At 49.4% G+C, this 18,430-nt stretch overlaps 2 protein-coding genes across 5 annotated transcripts; one reads left to right on the forward strand and one right to left on the reverse strand.

Annotated features, from left to right (window-relative positions):
• Positions 1-1,148: 1,148 nt before the first annotated feature.
• LOC117187660 (RCC1 domain-containing protein 1-like) lies at positions 1,149-18,404 on the forward strand. 4 transcript variants are annotated; one of them, XM_033390315.1, is made up of 3 exons: positions 1,149-1,894; positions 1,955-1,994; positions 17,182-17,222. In XM_033390315.1, the coding sequence occupies exons 1-2, from the start codon at positions 1,677-1,679 to the stop codon at positions 1,965-1,967; spliced, it is 231 nt and encodes a 76-aa protein (XP_033246206.1). In that variant the 5' UTR covers positions 1,149-1,676; the 3' UTR covers positions 1,968-1,994; positions 17,182-17,222. The 4 variants fall into 4 exon arrangements, 3 of the variants coding, with proteins under 3 accessions (XP_033246206.1, XP_033246202.1, XP_033246196.1); XM_033390311.1 differs by lacking the exon at positions 17,182-17,222 and adding an exon at positions 10,313-10,347; XR_004472304.1 differs by lacking the exon at positions 17,182-17,222 and adding an exon at positions 18,360-18,404 and having other exon boundaries at positions 1,150-1,894; positions 1,955-2,037.
• LOC117187479 lies at positions 11,431-11,907 on the reverse strand. Its single transcript, XM_033390257.1, has 2 exons — positions 11,742-11,907; positions 11,431-11,654 (listed from the first exon to the last, which is right to left on the reverse strand). The coding sequence occupies exons 1-2, from the start codon at positions 11,883-11,885 to the stop codon at positions 11,454-11,456; spliced, it is 345 nt and encodes a 114-aa protein (XP_033246148.1). The 5' UTR covers positions 11,886-11,907; the 3' UTR covers positions 11,431-11,453.
• Positions 18,405-18,430: the final 26 nt, after the last annotated feature.

Genomic DNA, 18,430 nt, shown 5'->3' on the forward strand with positions numbered 1-18,430 from the left:
TGTCCCCGCATTGGCAGCACTGGCTTTGTAAAGGTAACCTTTGCGGCTTCCTAGCTTCATTTTTTAGCACCAGGAGTTTCGTTACTTTTGTCGCTTCCTGTGTAGTTGGAATCAAACACATGTTCTTCAGGGAAAAAGAAAAGATCGCTGATGATGAACAGTGGTTAAGTTGAGTGGTTACTATTTGAATAAATACAATTTTATGGGCGGCTTGTTATTTTCAAAATAAAGGCATGTAACCGCCGGATTTTATCAGACTATCGCACAAAAGTACCGATGTTCGCAGCTTCCTGTACATCGATAAGTAGAATCAAAAGTCGCGGATATATTTGATCTTACGTCCTGAGCCAACAGAAAAATAGTATCGACTCGGCCAAATCTGAGAAAAATATTCATGTTAATATGTTCGCCCAGCCAAAAAATATCAGACATATAAGTCGATATATATCAAAAAATGTATATATCAATACATATTTAACAACCATCCCTAGAATACTGAACTCTACCTGCGGTGACCGCTCTCAAATCATTTATTCCAATGGATTGGATCTAAATCCTTTTCGCTCATTCACTTTCAAACAATTTCTATTTGGCGCACACCACTTGCATCCATTCGATAGTATTGATGGTCGAATTGCTTTCTTCGAAACGGTTGTTGGCTCTTTTTGCGCTCTCATTAAATCAGTTAAGGTTCTCTTTTTCGCTCTATTTGAATCGAGTATGAATCGGTAGCAACCGGTCCCAACCATTGAAAATTCAAATTCAAGAGCTGAAGCTGCTTTAAAATGAACCAGTCTTGTGGGAAAATGATTCGTCAATCGGATTAAAGTTTCTGGGCAAGGCTGAGGGTTCTAGTTAGCTAGTAACATTACCCGAAATATCAAAAACGAGAAATATTTATGAGGGACCTATCGATAAGTCCACGTTCCGCCATTTTGACGCGTCCATCGCTACTGCGCAGCTGCAGCGCCGACTGCAGGCTGCTTTTCCTATAAAAAGGCCGACAAGAGCTGTTTTCTCATACATATATGTATGTATATATTTTTTTCCTAATACTGGCACTGTTTCTATTGACTAAACTGAATCTTCTTCAGATGTCTTTCAATTAAAAATTTATTAAATTTACATGGGAAAAAAAAAACATGAATTGCAAATGGCATGTTTTTTCGATGAAAAAAAAAAATGTTCTACCGATTTTTCGTTCAACATATTTTCACAAAAAGTTGCGGAGGTGCTGCGGAGGAGTTGCCTCCGTCGCAGATACGGTCGTGGCGGACGTCTATAATCAGGACGTCTTTGTTTTTATATTGAGAAAATGCATGTGTAATCCTTAAGCTAGAAAGTTGTACATTGCGAATCTCGTGGATGAAACAAACGGTTTATTCTTCTGCGTACATATTCATAATTTGTTTGTTTTTCCTGATTTCTGGAGGATTCGACTCATTCAACTTTAACAGTTGAGGCACGTCCACCGCGCCTTCATATAGATTTTAAAAAATGTATTTACGTTTTTTTTTTACTTTAACTTATTCAACTTTGACAGCTCTTTGAGTTTGGTGGGGCAGCATTTCTGGTCAAAAGACCAGTCCAACGCCTTCCTCTTCGAGGAGGACGTGCGGCAGCTGGCCGTCGGCTGGACCCACAATGCGGCGCTGCTCCGCAACAACGAGATCCTCATGTGGGGCCGCAACTGCTACGGACAGCTGGGCACGGGCTCGATCAGCGAGCAGCAGGCGGTGCCCCAGCCACTGAGCCTCCGACTGCCCGACGGCCAGACGCCTGCTCACGTGCACATGGGGGCAGAGCACGGCCTGCTGCGGACTACAGCCGGCGAGATCTACACCTGGGGCTGGAACGAGCACGGAAACTGTGGCAACAACAGTACAGAGAATGTGTAAGAATCTCCCTTCTGCCAGTGGATTGGCTTTAAATTCAATTTTCGATCAATTTCCAGATGCAGCGCGTGAAGTTGGCCGGAGCTGGCTCGGGCTTCTGTTACGCCATTTCCGAGTCGTCTGTTAATTAATTTTATAATAAATGTTAAAAATGCTTAAAAATACTAAACGGAATATCGAAATTAAGGTATTTGATGTCGGATCATGGGCAAAATTGTACGAATAATCAAACCCAAGCAGTTGGCGCTCTTTCTTCCATCGATAGTTGAAGAAACATCGATGTATCGATAGTAACAATGAAGTTTTTCAACCTTCAGCAGCTTTACTTGAACTCCGCGGAATTTTTGTTGCAAATACTATTTGCCATTTTTACAGTGAAAATAAAGTGCTTTGTTTTCAAAAACTTAATCTTTTCCACAGAAAAAAGAAGGTAAATATGGTAAATGGTAGATTTTTATATATTTTATTCGAAATGTGCGGCTTGCCAGGCAATTAGTGGATGAATTTGAGGGCGCTTATGGTTTTTGAAGCCAACAAGTGCAAATGGCGATGGAGAATCATCAAAGTGCAATGAAATATTCGAAATATTTGCGGCACCGGCCTCTACACACTCGTGTTCCATGATAGATGCCTCAGAGCAGAGAACTATCTCCCTTAAATATTTGGCAGCACAGAAAAAGTCGCCCAAAGTGAGACATCGCTTCTTCTGCGCAAAATGCAATGGATTGGATTGATATTTCTTCGATCCGCAGAAGTCTCACTTTAAGACTTCTGTGGGCATGTGTATGCCGGCATTTTTCGTTCACCAATACACAAAAAGATTAACCAGTGCTGCCAATAGTTCATCCACTGATACACACACGCACACACAGCACTCAAGCCTCCACGACCTCTGACTGGGCAGCACTGTCGTGGTAGGCGTCTGTGTCGGGCAGTAATTCCGAGAAACTTCAGCGTGTATTAGTAGACCACTCCGCATAAATAAAATAAATTTCCCATAAATCAATTTTTTTTGTGCAACCGATCGCCATAAACAAACGAACAGACGACTGGGAGCCGATTACTTCCATTTCGCTCGAAGCAGTGAAGGTTCTCGTTCAGCGGTGTTTCTTTCCAATAAACATTTTCATTTCTTTCTCGCACAAAAAGATGTCGGAGAATAGCTTCAACTCAAAGTATTTGGACGATGACGATGAGGACGATGCGACTGCTGCCTCTGAGGGTGTGTACCAATGAATCCTCTAAACTAAATATAATCCACGCGTTTGTCTCGCGCTTTAGGCAAAGTTTCGAGCCAGGTGGCCAAGCGCATCTGGCAGCCAACCATCGATGATACTACCCCTGGGGTCTGGGAGCCGCCCGAGAAGCCCCTGCCCCACGTGGAGGAGGATGCTCCGATGAGTGCCGAGGCCCTGGCGGAGGCTCTAGCGGTGAGCGAGACCGCCTCGGACTTTATACACGAAGTGGAGCGCTCTCTCTACGGCGACAACAGCAAGGAGAACGGCTCCGCCCAGTACTTCAAGGCGGCCGAGAATTATTCGCTGTTTGGCGCCAACTACATGGGCTTGGAGGAGGACAAGAACAAAAAACCGCCGCCGGGCTTCGACCAAAGCTCCAGTCAGATTGCGGCTGGATCGGCCGGAGTATCCGGCCAAAGCTACTCGGGGGTAAGTGGTGCTCTAGGCTTTCAATCAGGCCAATATACAGCAGCAGCAGCAGCAGCAACACCACCACCAGCAGCAGCAGCAGCAGCAACACCACCACCAGCAGCAGCAGCAGCAGCACCACCAGCAGCAGCACCACCACCAGCAGCAGCAGCAGCACCACCACCAGCAGCAGCAGCAGCAGGCGGCTCTCCAGCAGCAGCAGCAGGCGGCTCTCCTCTCCTACGGCCAAAAGGCCGTAACAGCAACTGGCATAGTCCCTGACCCACGCGACGTATGTTCTAGAAGCGGTGTTTCTTGCGTATCGTGCCCGTTTGCGTCGCCAGGTCCACTTCTGGGACAACTAGAGGACGGCCAGGACATTACACTCCACACCCACAGATTAGATGACATGGAGCGATCGAGTATTTGAACTAGTTTTAAAATATTTTGTTTGTTTGTTTTGTCGAGTTTGTTGTCGTCTCCTCTGGGCTGATGACCGACAGCATAGAAAGGCGTACTCTTAAACAGTCTTCAAAGTTATTTAGTTCTACGACACACACATTGCGGTCCGCCTCAGCAGATGGATCCCTGTGCCTGTGCCCAGAATGTCGCGGCTCCGCGCGTACTGGAGTCCGATTCCACACGAGGGCGAGGCATGAGTTCAATATCTTCTTGTTGCTGCAGAGCGCCTCCCGGCTGCTGGGTTTTTGCAATGATTAAAATGACCTTCATTCCCTGATGACAGACAGTCACTGGAAAACGTTTCTCCAGCATCACTGCCGTGGTCTGTTGTACCTCAACCGTCGACATCTTCTGTTGAAGTGTTCTCCGCTTCTGAATTTTAGTGTATAGTTTCTGAAGGGCTGGGCTGGACTGGAACACCTATATCATGTTCGGCCTTGTCAGCCGATCCGTGCCAACGTCTTTGAAATCGTTGAGCGGTGAGAGCGGTGCTGTGTTGCAGATCCGCTTCGGACAGCCCCCCCACATCCACACCACCCACATCATGCTGTGTGGAGTGCCCTGAGGCCTGCGTTTCATTGACAAGAAGCGACCAGAGTGTGGGACACGCCCGCAGATTCTGCAAGTGAAGATCAACTACAAAGGATTACTTACTTTGTCATTGCCATGAGAGGCGGAGGGAACAGCCACCGTTGTGTTGATGTGATGTTCCACCAGTTCCACGGGTTGTTTTATGGGCAACGAGCCCAAGCAGATTGTGCGCTACAAGCGAGGATACCCTTTGGATAAAAAACACAGCCGCAACTGTGGCGGATCAGCTGAAATCGCTGCCAAGCTGCAGCCAATGCGGTGGGATTCGTCAATTCGAGTATGTGGGAACGGGAGTTTAAAGTGTGACGGTGGTACTGTCCACCCGAAGTCGCTCCAGTCGTTTTCCGTACAAGTCCATGTTAAAAAATGTTATGATCCGCCTCTTTGCCACCCTGGCCTATCGTTCCCAGCTAGCTCACGGGGAAGTCAGGGGTGTTTCCGACCCGATAAGCCAGGGGACGGATTGAACAAAACAAAAAAACATACAAAAAAAACAAATCTAATTTATAGGATAGACTTGTCGTCGTTGGCACTTTCGTCAGCGGGGATAGTTGGTTTCGTTATCCCTAGCAGGGTCCCACCCTTCCTTGAGCGCCACCTTTTGAATTCGCTCCCTTTTCATATTCAGGGTCCCGCTCTTCTTCTCGCTCTCGCCCCACCCAACTACCGTTTTCTATTCACTCATGACTCTTTTCAAATATTCCTTTTATATCCATTATATTTTCTTATTTATCTTGTACATTATTAATTAATAATAATTAATAATCTAGGTTTATATAAAGGAAACAAATACTAACACAAAAATACTAACAAAAAAAAATAAACCCTATGGGTGTGTGTGAATCGTGTGTGTGTATTGCTGCTTTGAAGTCCGGATTCTTTCCCCGGGGGGGCTGGTGTGTGGGGACAGAAACGTGTCTCCAGTCGGTGCTCCGCTGACGGTCCCTTGGTGCCGGTGCTCCGCTGACGGTTCTCGCATCAGTTTCCCGGCCTGGCCAGTACCGGGATGCTGCTGCCGATGTCCGCCGCTTCTGCTGATGTTGATGCCTGCCGCTGATGTCTTGGTGGGATCGTCGTCTCAACGATCACCAATTTTGTTTCCTTTTTTTCTTTTAGGGCACGTGCGGCCTCTACTATTCTCCACCGGAAACTCTCTTTTTTTTCTTCCTCGCCCCGTTTCCTTTTCTCCCACGCAACTCTGCCACTGCTTCCCAGGATCCACTATAGATGCCGCTGTCTCTTTCTTCTCCAGCCCTGATACCTATCGGCTCTGTCCAAAACCGCCCATAACACCACCGATCAGAGACCCGTGGAGGAGTGGCTATTCAACGGGATGGGCGCAGGAGCAAACCCTAACAGGAATCGACCGAGTTTCGGAGAGGCTAGGCAGGAGCAAGTGCAGATACGAAGATGGGGACTTAGCTTCGACGGCGATCCAAAGGGGATGCCCGTGGCGGAATTCATATTCCGGGTGGAGCATCTACAGACGTCGTACCAGGTACCGTGGGCGGAGGTGTTGAAAGCCTTTCACACATTGGTCAGTGGCCACGCAAGGGATTGGTACTGGATGCATGTGCGCACGGTAGGAATGCCGGACTGGCCGAATCTGAGATATGGTCTCCAGCAGCAGTTTCAAGTTCGTCGGACAGAGTTCGAGCGAGAGCAAGAGCTCAAGGAACGCCGACAACGCCACGGGGAGTCGGCGGACCAGTACATCCAGGAGATGTTGGTGTTGAGGTCGAGATTGCTGAATCCGTTCTCGGATTATGATCTAATAAAGATCATAAAGATCAATATTAGGGATGCAATTTCGAGGGTGATTTATCCAATGCAGATACCAAATCTCCAGAAGCTGCGAGAAGAGTGTGCGGACGCCGAGAAACTGCTGGCGACGCGATGGACAAGGAGCGGTCCAGACCATGGGGGTAGTAGGCGCAGGGAAGATCACAAAGTACATGAATTGGATGCGAACACTCACGACCCGGAGGAACAGACCGAGGCATTGGATGCTGTCCATAGGACGAGGGAATCCGGAGGCGACCGCACCCAGCTGAAGTGCTGGAATTGCGCTCAGCCGGGTCACACCTATTTTGAGTGTGAGTCGGCCGTACGTAACCTGTTCTGCTACAAGTGCGGGCTGGCCGGGGTCATCCTCCCTAAATGTCCTAAATGTCGGCCGGGAAACGCGAAAAGGAGCACGACGCAATTGGAGGAGTCGAGTTCCACGTCGCCGCGAAGCAGCCAATAGATAGGCCCTCCAACGTTAAATTAGATACCCCTAAGGAAAGAAGTAGCAATAAGAATATTTACACTACCATATATAAGGTTAACCAAGCGGTATTACCCGAAGCTAGATGGTCCGAGCGCAAGCCGATAAAGGAAAGACAGCGGCAGTACGAACAGGCCAGGAATCGGATAATGGGGGACGAACTCGATGAGAGTATCCGAACGGGAGCAGTCAGAGCACAGCGGGCTCGGGACAGGTTTCAGGGGCGAAAGAGAAGGCGGCTCCAGGTGTGTGCTGCAGTCCACTCGGCAATTCGTCAGGATGACAGGCCATTCGCACGAGTGAAGTTGGGCCCGAGGACGCTGATGGGACTACTGGATACAGGGGCATCGGTGAGCCTTCGGGGAAAGGTGGCCTGGAACTGATAGGAGAATTGGAGCTGAAACTTCAAGACATAAAGAAATTCTCAGTACAAACAGCGGGCGGCACTCCTCATAAAATACTGGGACATGTGTCGACAGTAATGACGTATGGAGGCCAGAAGCAGACTATGGAGTTGTTCCTGTTTCCCTCGCTGAAACAACCGCTGTACCTAGGGGTCGATTTCTGGCGGAAGTTTGGTCTGGCTCCGCATATAGTAGGCCTAGAACGACACAAGGAATTAGCCGAAATTGATGCTGAGGTGCTGACTAGGAGTAGACCAACGGAACCGCACGAATTGACGCACACGCAGCAGACACGTCTGGACCAGGTGAAGAACAACTTCAGGGCATTCGACACACATGGTTTGGGAAGAACGACGCTCGAAAGGCACGAAATTCAATTAATCGAGGGAGCCGTACCCGTAAAGGAGCGATTCTACCCGGTGTCTCCCGCGGTGCAAGAGCTGTTGTTTGCCGAGGTGGACGAAATGTTGCGCCTCGGAGTCATCGAAACCAGCGAGAGCCCGTGGAGCAACCGCGTGACGCTGGTACGTAAGCCGGGAAAAAACCGATTGTGTCTGGATGCGCGGAAACTAAACAAATTAACCGTGAAGGATGCTTACCCGCTGCAGAGCATCGAGTCAATTCTGAGCCGCGTAGAGGATACGGTGTACATCAGCAGCATCGATTTAAGGCACGCATTTTGGCAGATAGAGCTGGAGCCTGAAAGTCGGACGTACACAGCGTTCACGGTGCCGGGCAGACCACTCTATCAATTTAAATCGATGCCCTTCGGGTTGTGCAATGCAGCCCAACGGCTGTGTCGGTTGATGGATCGAGTAATTCCACAACGACTCCGAAGCCATGTCTTTGTATACTTAGACGATCTACTAGTTATTTCCCGGACGTTTGAGGAGCATATACACCTGTTAGAGGAAGTGGCCAAGTGTCTCAAGGAGGAAAACCTGACAATTGGAAGAAAAAAATCGAAATTCGGCTATAAATATTTAAAGTATTTAGGGTACATCGTAGGCGACGGCGCACTTAGGACAGATCCGGAGAAAGTACAGGCGATCACCCAAATACCAATGCCAAGGAACGTGAGACAAATCCGGAGATTTTTGGGGACAGCTGGCTGGTATCGGCGGTTTATCCGAAATTTCTCGGCACTCTCGGCTCCTCTGACAGACTGTCTGAAAGGAAAAGGGCAATTTAAGCTGACGGAGGAGGCAGGAAAATCGTTCGAGGAGCTCAAAAAAGCACTTACCAGTGCCCCCGTGCTACATCATCCAGACTTTAAGAAGCACTTCTTCATCCAGTGTGATGCGAGCCACGTGGGGATTGGAGCAGTTCTCTTCCAGAGGGATGATGAAGGAGCAGAGCACCCGATCGCATTCTTTTCGGCGAAGCTAAGAGGGGCACAGCTCAACTATAGCGTGCCAGAGAAGGAGTGTCTGGCGGCGGTAAGAGCCATAGAGAAGTTCCGTGCATACGTAGAACTGATGCCATTCACGGTGATAACAGATCACGCGAGTTTGCAGTGGCTCATGCGATTCAAAGCACTGGATGGGAGGCTAGCCAGGCGGTCGTTGGCTCTCCAGGCTTATGACTTCGAAATCGAGCACCGCAAAGGAAAGGAAAATATCGTCGCCGATATGCTGTCACGTCCCTTTGACGTGGACGCTATCGACTTCCTGGAGTTCGACACCACAGCCTTCGAGGATGAAGAATACCGAAGAAAAATTGAGTCGGTCCAGAGCGATGAGGATGAATTCCCAGACCTGAAGGTGGAGGAAGGACTGCTGTTTAAGCGCACACAATTTGGCCGGCCGGAATTAGAGGAGTTTACGTGGAAGCTATGGATCCCGGAAGCCCTGACGAGCACACTGATCCAACAGGCTCACGACAGCGATGTGGCAATGCATGGAGGAATCGCGAGGACACTGGGACAGCTGCGACAGTTCTATTATTGGCCCCGGATGACCGTGCAGGTGAAGGCATATGTGGCTGATTGTAACACCTGCAAAGAAACAAAACATTCAACACAGGTTCACCGTCCACTCATGGGGGCCGAAACCAGAACCGAGAGGCCGATTCAAAAACTGTACCTGGATTTCCTGGGTCCATATCCGAGGACTCGAAGTGGCAATGTGGTCATACTAATAGTCCTCGATCACATGTCCAGATATGTCTGGTTGAAGGCTTTGCCTAAGGCGACGTCTTCGGCCGTGATCCGATTCTTGCACGCCGAGGTCTTCGCGCAGTTTGGCGTGCCTGAAATAGTGCATACCGATAATGGAAAGCAATTTGTGTCAGCTGAATTTTCTCAATTCCTGGATAGGAGAAGCATAACGCACCTGAAGTCGGGGAACTATGCACCGCAGGCGAACGCGGCCGAACGAGTGAACCAGACTGTACTGGCAGCAATAAGGACATACGCTAGTGAGGATCACACGCGCTGGGACGAGAAGCTGACGGAGATCCAGTGTGTGGCTAGGAGCGCTATACACACGGGTATCGGGACGTCGCCATACTTTGTGTTGTTTGGGCAGCACATGTTTACTAGCGGCCGAGATTATAAATTGGCACGCAGACTGGGCGCCCTAAATGATGCACAAATGTCACCCTTGGCGAGGAGTGACAAGATGGAGATAGTCCGAGATGAGGTCCGAGGAAACTCTCATGAAGCCTACAACAGAGCGAAGAACAGGTATAATCGAAAAGCTCGAGAAATTAGGTACTCACCGGGTCAGGAGATATATAAGCGGAATTTCGTGTTGAGCAAATTTAAAAACAACATCAACGCGAAGTTCAGCTCAAAATACGTCAAGTGCCGAGTGATCCGGAGTATGGGCAACAGTCTGTACGAGCTGGAGACGTTGCAAGGCTCACGTATTGGGGTGTTTCACGCAGCTTCTGAAGCAGTAGCCCAGGCATCTCAGTCGATGGAGCCAGAGACTCTCAATCTCAGGGTGTGGGCGATGGCCTACGTTTGGGGCCCCTTAATTGAAAAAGCCCGCTAGCTTGGCACTCCCGTTTCGGCGGAGTAATCCTGGAAACGGTAGTGTGGTGTTATGGGCGGTTTTGGAGAGAGCCGATAGGTATCAGGGCTGGAGAAGAAAGAGACAGCGGCATCTATAGTGGATCCTGGGAAGCAGTGGCAGAGTTGCGTAGGAGAAAAGGAAACGGGGCGAGGAGGAAGAAAAGGGAGAGTTTCCGGTGGAGAATAGTGGAGGCCGCACGTGCCCTAAAAGAAAAAAAGGAAACAAAATTGGTGATCGTGGAGACGACGATCCCACCAAGACATCAGCGGCAGGCATCAACCTCAGCAGAAGCGGCGGACATCGGCAGCAGCATCCCGGTACTGGCCAGGCCGGGAAACTGATGCGAGAACCGTCAGCGGAGCACCGGCACCAAGGGACCGTCAGCGGAGCACCGACTGGAGACACGTTTCTGTCCCCACACACCAGCCCCCCCGGGGAAAGAATCCGGACTTCAAAGCAGCAATACACACACACGATTCACACACACCCACCTTCATCCACCCACATCACACACAACCCACGCATGTATACCCTCATTCATAACACATCACATAACATCACCACATTTCACACATCTACACCCGTCCGACCCACAATTAAACAAAATATCACGATCATACAAAAAACACCACGATTAAACGTAAACATCAGCAAGCATCAGGAAGCAACAACCTCTATCAAAGGGGGCTGCCAACTCGGCCGAAATAGGGTTTATTTTTTTTGTTAGTATTTTTGTGTTAGTATTTGTTTCCTTTATATAAACCTAGATTATTAATTATTATTAATTAATAATGTTCAAGATAAATAAGAAAATATAATGGATATAAAAGGAATATTTGAAAAGAGTCATGAGTGAATAGAAAACGGTAGTTGGGTGGGACGAGAGCGAGAAGAAGAGCGGGACCCTGAATATGAAAAGGGAGCGGATTCAAAAGGTGGCGCTCAAGGAAGGGTGGGATCCTGCTGGGATAACGAAACCAACTATCCCCGCTGACGAAAGTGCCAACGAGGACAAGTCTGTCCTATAAATTAGATTTGTTTTTTTTGTATGTTTTTTTTTGTTTTTTGTTTTGTTCAATCCGTCCCCTGGCTTATCGGGTCGGAAACACCCCTGACTTCCCCGTGAGCTAGCTGGGAACGATAGGCCAGGGTGGCAAAGAGGCGGATCATAACAAAGGGAAGGAAGTGTGTGTCCCGAGTTGTGGTCCAGGTATTACCAGGTGGTAGTAGCCTCGTTGTCCGACTCGTGGAGCTCGCTGTCTGGATCTGAAAAGAGGAAGAGGTGCCGGAGGATCTGTCGAGTCGTGGTCCGGGTTATGTCCAGAGGCATTAACGTCGTTGTCCGATTCTGGGGGATCCACGGTGATCTGAGGGAGGAAACAGCAAAGGGAGTTGGCACTTAGAAAAAGTAAGCGAAGGTAAATAGCAAAGGGAAAAGAAGGGAGTCCGCTCACCTGCAAAACAATTAATGCCAGCATCGGCCATATGCTGGGCGATGTCTCTGGGGGAATGTATTGCGTGTGGCGCGAGAATGGCAGCTGTGATGAGGTGGTCAAAACCATTGCCGTTGGCATTTTCGATCTCACCGCTAGGACCATGTCGCTCTATTCGGACAATCCCAGTCAGACGGAGCCTCACTGCAGGTTGCCTCTGCTCTTCAAGTAGCTTTAATGCACATTTAATGGATATTTAGATTTATCAATTTATTGATTTAAATTAACCGATTTATGTATTTAAATTTATTTATTTGGCTATCTAAACATTGAATTAATTATTCGCTTATTTATTTATTGCACTATTTATTTATTTGTTTTCTCGTTACGATTGAAGGTATTGAGGATTAATTAGCCTGGAACTAATAATAATAAACAGATAATAAACAATCCAATTTATTTATCACCAAGATAGTTAAGTAAATAGGGAATAGACGAAGGAAAGGAGTACGTTAGGAAAATTGGTTGATGAGTGACCCGGAGATTTTTAAAGGGTCGGGAAAGACAAGGCGTAGCCCAGAGGCACAGCGCAGGTACCAGCCGTACAACATGCCGACGACTCGGTCCCAGGACGGTAAAGCCGGCAGTAGGCCGGAAGGGCCGTCGCAAGTGGCGGAAAACGTACATGCGGGGCTGCACCTGGAGGACCCAGAGGCCGGAGCGGTAGGAGGTCAACAGCGAACCCGTAAGGACCTGGTGTTACCGTCCGAGTTAAGCTCAGCCGTGAACGCAGCCTTAGCCCAAGCACAGGAGACCTACCGAGCGTCGCTCGGGCAGCAAATGGAAGCGCTGAGATCGTCAATGCAAGCAGACATGCTAGAGTTCATGCGAGAGATCAACGCTGTGGTGGGTTCGTTAAAAGCGGAGCGAACGGCGAGTGATGCGAATGGAAGGAATCGGGGATCAAATGCAACCAGTCTGGGAGGAGGTCAACAGGAAGCACCCGGGAACCAGCAAGCACATCCAACGCACTTGTTCGTGGACAACCGAACATTGGAGGCCGATCAGAGGACCCAAGCCGATCAGAGACCCGTGGAGGAGTGGCTGTTCAACGGGATGGGCGCAGGAACAAACCCTAACAGGAATCGACCGAGTTTCGGAGAGGCTAGGCAGGAGCAAGTGCAGATACGAAGATGGGGACTTAGCTTCGACGGCGATCCAAAGGGGATGCCCGTGGCCGAATTCATATTCCGGGTGGAGCATCTACAGACGTCGTACCAGGTACCGTGGGCGGAGGTGTTGAAAGCCTTTCACACATTGGTCAGTGGCCACGCAAGGGATTGGTACTGGATGCATGTGCGGACGGTAGGAATGCCGGACTGGCCGAATCTGAGATATGGTCTCCAGCAGCAGTTTCAAGTTCGTCGGACAGAGTTCGAGCGAGAGCAAGAGCTCAGGGAACGCCGACAACGCCACGGGGAGTCGGCGGACCAGTACATCCAGGAGATGTTGGTGTTGAGGACGAGATTGCTGAATCCGTTCTCGGATTATGATCTAATAAAGATCATAAAGATCAATATTAGGGATGCAATTTCGAGGGTGATTTATACAATGCAGATACCAAATCTCCAGAAGCTGCGAGAAGAGTGTGCGGACGCCGAGAAACTGCTGGCGACGCGATGGACAAGGAGCGGTCCAGACCATGGGGGTAGTAGGCGCAGGGAAGATCACAAAGTACATGAATTGGATGCGAACACTCACGACCCGGAGGAACAGACCGAGGCATTGGATGCTGTCCATAGGACGAGGGAATCCGGGGGCGACCGCACCCAGCTGAAGTGCTGGAATTGCGCTCAGCCGGGTCACACCTATTTTGAGTGTGAGTCGGCCGTACGTAACCTGTTCTGCTACAAGTGCGGGCTGGCCGGGGTCATCCTCCCTAAATGTCCTAAATGTCGGCCGGGAAACGCGAAAAGGAGCACGACGCAATTGGAGGAGTCGAGTTCCACGTCGCCGCGAAGCAGCCAATAGATAGGCCCTCCAACGTTAAATTAGATACCCCTAAGGAAAGAAGTAGCAATAAGAATATTTACACTACCATATATAAGGTTAACCAAGCGGTATTACCCGAAGCTAGATGGTCCGAGCGCAAGCCGATAAAGGAAAGACAGCGGCAGTACGAACAGGCCAGGAATCGGATAATGGGGGACGAACTCGATGAGAGTATCCGAACGGGAGCAGTCAGAGCACAGCGGGCTCGGGACAGGTTTCAGGGGCGAAAGAGAAGGCGGCTCCAGGTGTGTGCTGCAGTCCACTCGGCAATTCGTCAGGATGACAGGCCATTCGCACGAGTGAAGTTGGGCCCGAGGACGCTGATGGGACTACTGGATACAGGGGCATCGGTGAGCCTTCTGGGATAGGAGAATTGGAGCTGAAACTTCAAGGCATAAAGAAATTCTCAGTACAAACAGCGGGCGGCACTCCTCATAAAATACTGGGACATGTGTCGACAGTAATGACGTATGGAGGCCAGAAGCAGACTATGGAGTTGTTCCTGTGTCCCTCGCTGAAACAACCGCTGTACCTAGGGGTCGATTTCTGGCGGAAGTTTGGTCTGGCTCCGCATATAGTAGGCCTAGAACGACACAAGGAATTAGCCGAAATTGATGCTGAGGTGCTGACTAGGAGTAGACCAACGGAACCGCACGAATTGACGCACACGCAGCAGACACGTCTGGACCAGGTGAAGAACAACTTCAGGGCATTCGACACACATGGTTTGGGAAGAACGACGCTCGAAAGGCACGAAATTCAATTAATCGAGGGAGCCGTACCCGTAAAGGAGCGATTCTACCCGGTGTCTCCCGCGGTGCAAGAGCTGTTGTTTGCCGAGGTGGACGAAATGTTGCGCCTCGGAGTCATCGAAACCAGCGAGAGCCCGTGGAGCAACCGCGTGACGCTGGTACGTAAGCCGGGAAAAAACCGATTGTGTCTGGATGCGCGGAAACTAAACAAATTAACCGTGAAGGATCTTACCCGCTGCAGAGCATCGAGTCAATTCTGAGCCGCGTAGAGGATACGGTGTACATCAGCAGCATCGATTTAAGGCACGCATTTTGGCAGATAGAGCTGGAGCCTGAAAGTCGGACGTACACAGCGTTCACGGTGCCGGGCAGACCACGCTATCAATTTAAATCGATGCCCTTCGGGTTGTGCAATGCAGCCCAACGGCTGTGTCGGTTGATGGATCGAGTAATTCCACAACGACTCCGAAGCCATGTCTTTGTATACTTAGACGATCTACTAGTTATTTCCCGGACGTTTGAGGAGCATATACACCTGTTAGAGGAAGTGGCCAAGTGTCTCAAGGAGGCAAACCTGACAATTGGAAGAAAAAAATCGAAATTCGGCTATAAATATTTAAAGTATTTAGGGTACATCGTAGGCGACGGCGCACTTAGGACAGATCCGGAGAAAGTACAGGCGATCACCCAAATACCAATGCCAAGGAACGTGAGACAAATCCGGAGATTTTTGGGGACAGCTGGCTGGTATCGGCGGTTTATCCGAAATTTCTCGGCACTCTCGGCTCCTCTGACAGACTGTCTGAAAGGAAAAGGGCAATTTAAGCTGACGGAGGAGGCAGGAAAATCGTTCGAGGAGCTCAAAAAAGCACTTACCAGTGCCCCCGTGCTACATCATCCAGACTTTAAGAAGCACTTCTTCATCCAGTGTGATGCGAGCCACGTGGGGATTGGAGCAGTTCTCTTCCAGAGGGATGATGAAGGAGCAGAGCACCCGATCGCATTCTTTTCGGCGAAGCTAAGAGGGGCACAGCTCAACTATAGCGTGCCAGAGAAGGAGTGTCTGGCGGCGGTAAGAGCCATAGAGAAGTTCCGTGCATACGTAGAACTGATGCCATTCACGGTGATAACAGATCACGCGAGTTTGCAGTGGCTCATGCGATTCAAAGCACTGGATGGGAGGCTAGCCAGGCGGTCGTTGGCTCTCCAGGCTTATGACTTCGAAATCGAGCACCGCAAAGGAAAGGAAAATATCGTCGCCGATATGCTGTCACGACTTCCTGGAGTTCGACACCACAGCCTTCGAGGATGAAGAATACCGAAGAAAAATTGAGTCGGTCCAGAGCGATGAGGATGAATTCCCAGACCTGAAGGTGGAGGAAGGACTGCTGTTTAAGCGCACACAATTTGGCCGGCCGGAATTAGAGGAGTTTTCGTGGAAGCTATGGATCCCGGAAGCCCTGACGAGCACACTGATCCAACAGGCTCACGACAGCGATGTGGCAATGCATGGAGGAATCGCGAGGACACTGGGACGGCTGCGACAGTTCTATTATTGGCCCCGGATGACCGTGCAGGTGAAGGCATATGTGGCTGATTGTAACACCTGCAAAGAAACAAAACATTCAACACAGGTTCACCGTCCACTCATGGGGGCCGAAACCAGAACCGAGAGGCCGATTCAAAAACTGTACCTGGATTTCCTGGGTCCATATCCGAGGACTCGAAGTGGCAATGTGGTCATACTAATAGTCCTCGATCACATGTCCAGATATGTCTGGTTGAAGGCTTTGCCTAAGGCGACGTCTTCGGCCGTGATCCGATTCTTGCACGCCGAGGTCTTCGCGCAGTTTGGCGTGCCTGAAATAGTGCATACCGATAATGGAAAGCAATTTGTGTCAGCTGAATTTTCTCAATTCCTGGATAGGAGAAGCATAACGCACCTGAAGTCGGGGAACTATGCACCGCAGGCGAACGCGGCCGAACGAGTGAACCAGACTGTACTGGCAGCAATAAGGACATACGCTAGTGAGGATCACACGCGCTGGGACGAGAAGCTGACGGAGATCCAGTGTGTGGCTAGGAGCGCTATACACACGGGTATCGGGACGTCGCCATACTTTGTGTTGTTTGGGCAGCACATGTTTACTAGCGGCCGAGATTATAAATTGGCACGCAGACTGGGCGCCCTAAATGATGCACAAATGTCACCCTTGGCGAGGAGTGACAAGATGGAGATAGTCCGAGATGAGGTCCGAGGAAACTCTCATGAAGCCTACAACAGAGCGAAGAACAGGTATAATCGAAAAGCTCGAGAAATTAGGTACTCACCGGGTCAGGAGATATATAAGCGGAATTTCGTGTTGAGCAAATTTAAAAACAACATCAACGCGAAGTTCAGCCCAAAATACGTCAAGTGCCGAGTGATCCGGAGTATGGGCAACAGTCTGTACGAGCTGGAGACGTTGCAAGGCTCACGTATTGGGGTGTTTCACGCAAAGGATCTGAAGCAGTAGCCCAGGCATCTCAGTCGATGGAGCCAGAGACTCTCAATCTCAGGGTGTGGGCGATGGCCTACGTTTGGGGCCCCTTAATTGAAAAAGCCCGCCAGCTTGGCACTCCCGTTTCGGCGGAGTAATCCTGGAAACGGTAGTGTGGTGTTATGGGCGGTTTTGGACAGAGCCAATAGGTATCAGGGCTGGAGAAGAAAGAGACAGCGGCATCTATAGTGGATCCTGGGAAGCAGTGGCAGAGTTGCGTAGGAGAAAAGGAAACGGGGCGAGGAGGAAGAAAAGGGAGAGTTTCCGGTGGAGAATAGTGGAGGCCGCACGTGCCCTAAAAGAAAAAAAGGAAACAAAATTGGTGATCGTGGAGACGACGATCCCACCAAGACATCAGCGGCAGGCATCAACATCAGCAGAAGCGGCGGACATCGGCAGCAGCATCCCGGTACTGGCCAGGCCGGGAAACTGATGCGAGAACCGTCAGCGGAGCACCGGCACCAAGGGACCGTCAGCGGAGCACCGACTGGAGACACGTTTCTGTCCCCACACACCAGCCCCCCGGGGAAAGAATCCGGACTTCAAAGCAGCAATACACACACACGATTCACACACACCCACCTTCATCCACCCACATCACACACAACCCACGCATGTATACCCTCATTCATAACACATCACATAACATCACCACATTTCACACATCTACACCCGTCCGACCCACAATTAAACAAAATATCACGATCATACAAAAAACACCACGATTAAACGTAAACATCAGCAAGCATCAGGAAGCAACAACCTCTATCAAAGGGGGCTGCCAACTCGGCCGAAATAGGGTTTATTTTTTTTTGTTAGTATTTTTGTGTTAGTATTTGTTTCCTTTATATAAACCTAGATTATTAATTAATAATGTACAAGATAAATAAGAAAATATAATGGATATAAAAGGAATATTTGAAAAGAGTCATGAGTGAATAGAAAACGGTAGTTGGGTGGGACGAGAGCGAGAAGAAGAGCGGGACCCTGAATATGAAAAGGGAGCGAATTCAAAAGGTGGCGCTCATGGAAGGGTGGGACCCTGCTAGGGATAACGAAACCAACTATCCCCGCTGACGAAAGTGCCAACGAGGACAAGTCTGTCCTATAAATTAGATTTGTTTTTTTTTGTATGTTTTTTTGTTTTGTTCAATCCGTCCCCTGGCTTATCGGGTCGGAAACACCCCTGACTTCCCCGTGAGCTAGCTGGGAACGATAGGCCAGGGTGGCAAAGAGGCGGATCATAACATCTGTTACGCCATTTCCGAGTCGTCTGTTAATTAATTTTATAATAAATGTTAAAAATGCTTAAAAATACTAAACGGAATATCGAAATTAAGGTATTTGATGTCGGATCATGAGCAAA

Source organism: Drosophila miranda, chromosome XL, assembly GCF_003369915.1.
Source record: "Drosophila miranda strain MSH22 chromosome XL, D.miranda_PacBio2.1, whole genome shotgun sequence".
NCBI classification, from domain to species: Eukaryota; Metazoa; Arthropoda; class Insecta; order Diptera; family Drosophilidae; genus Drosophila; species Drosophila miranda.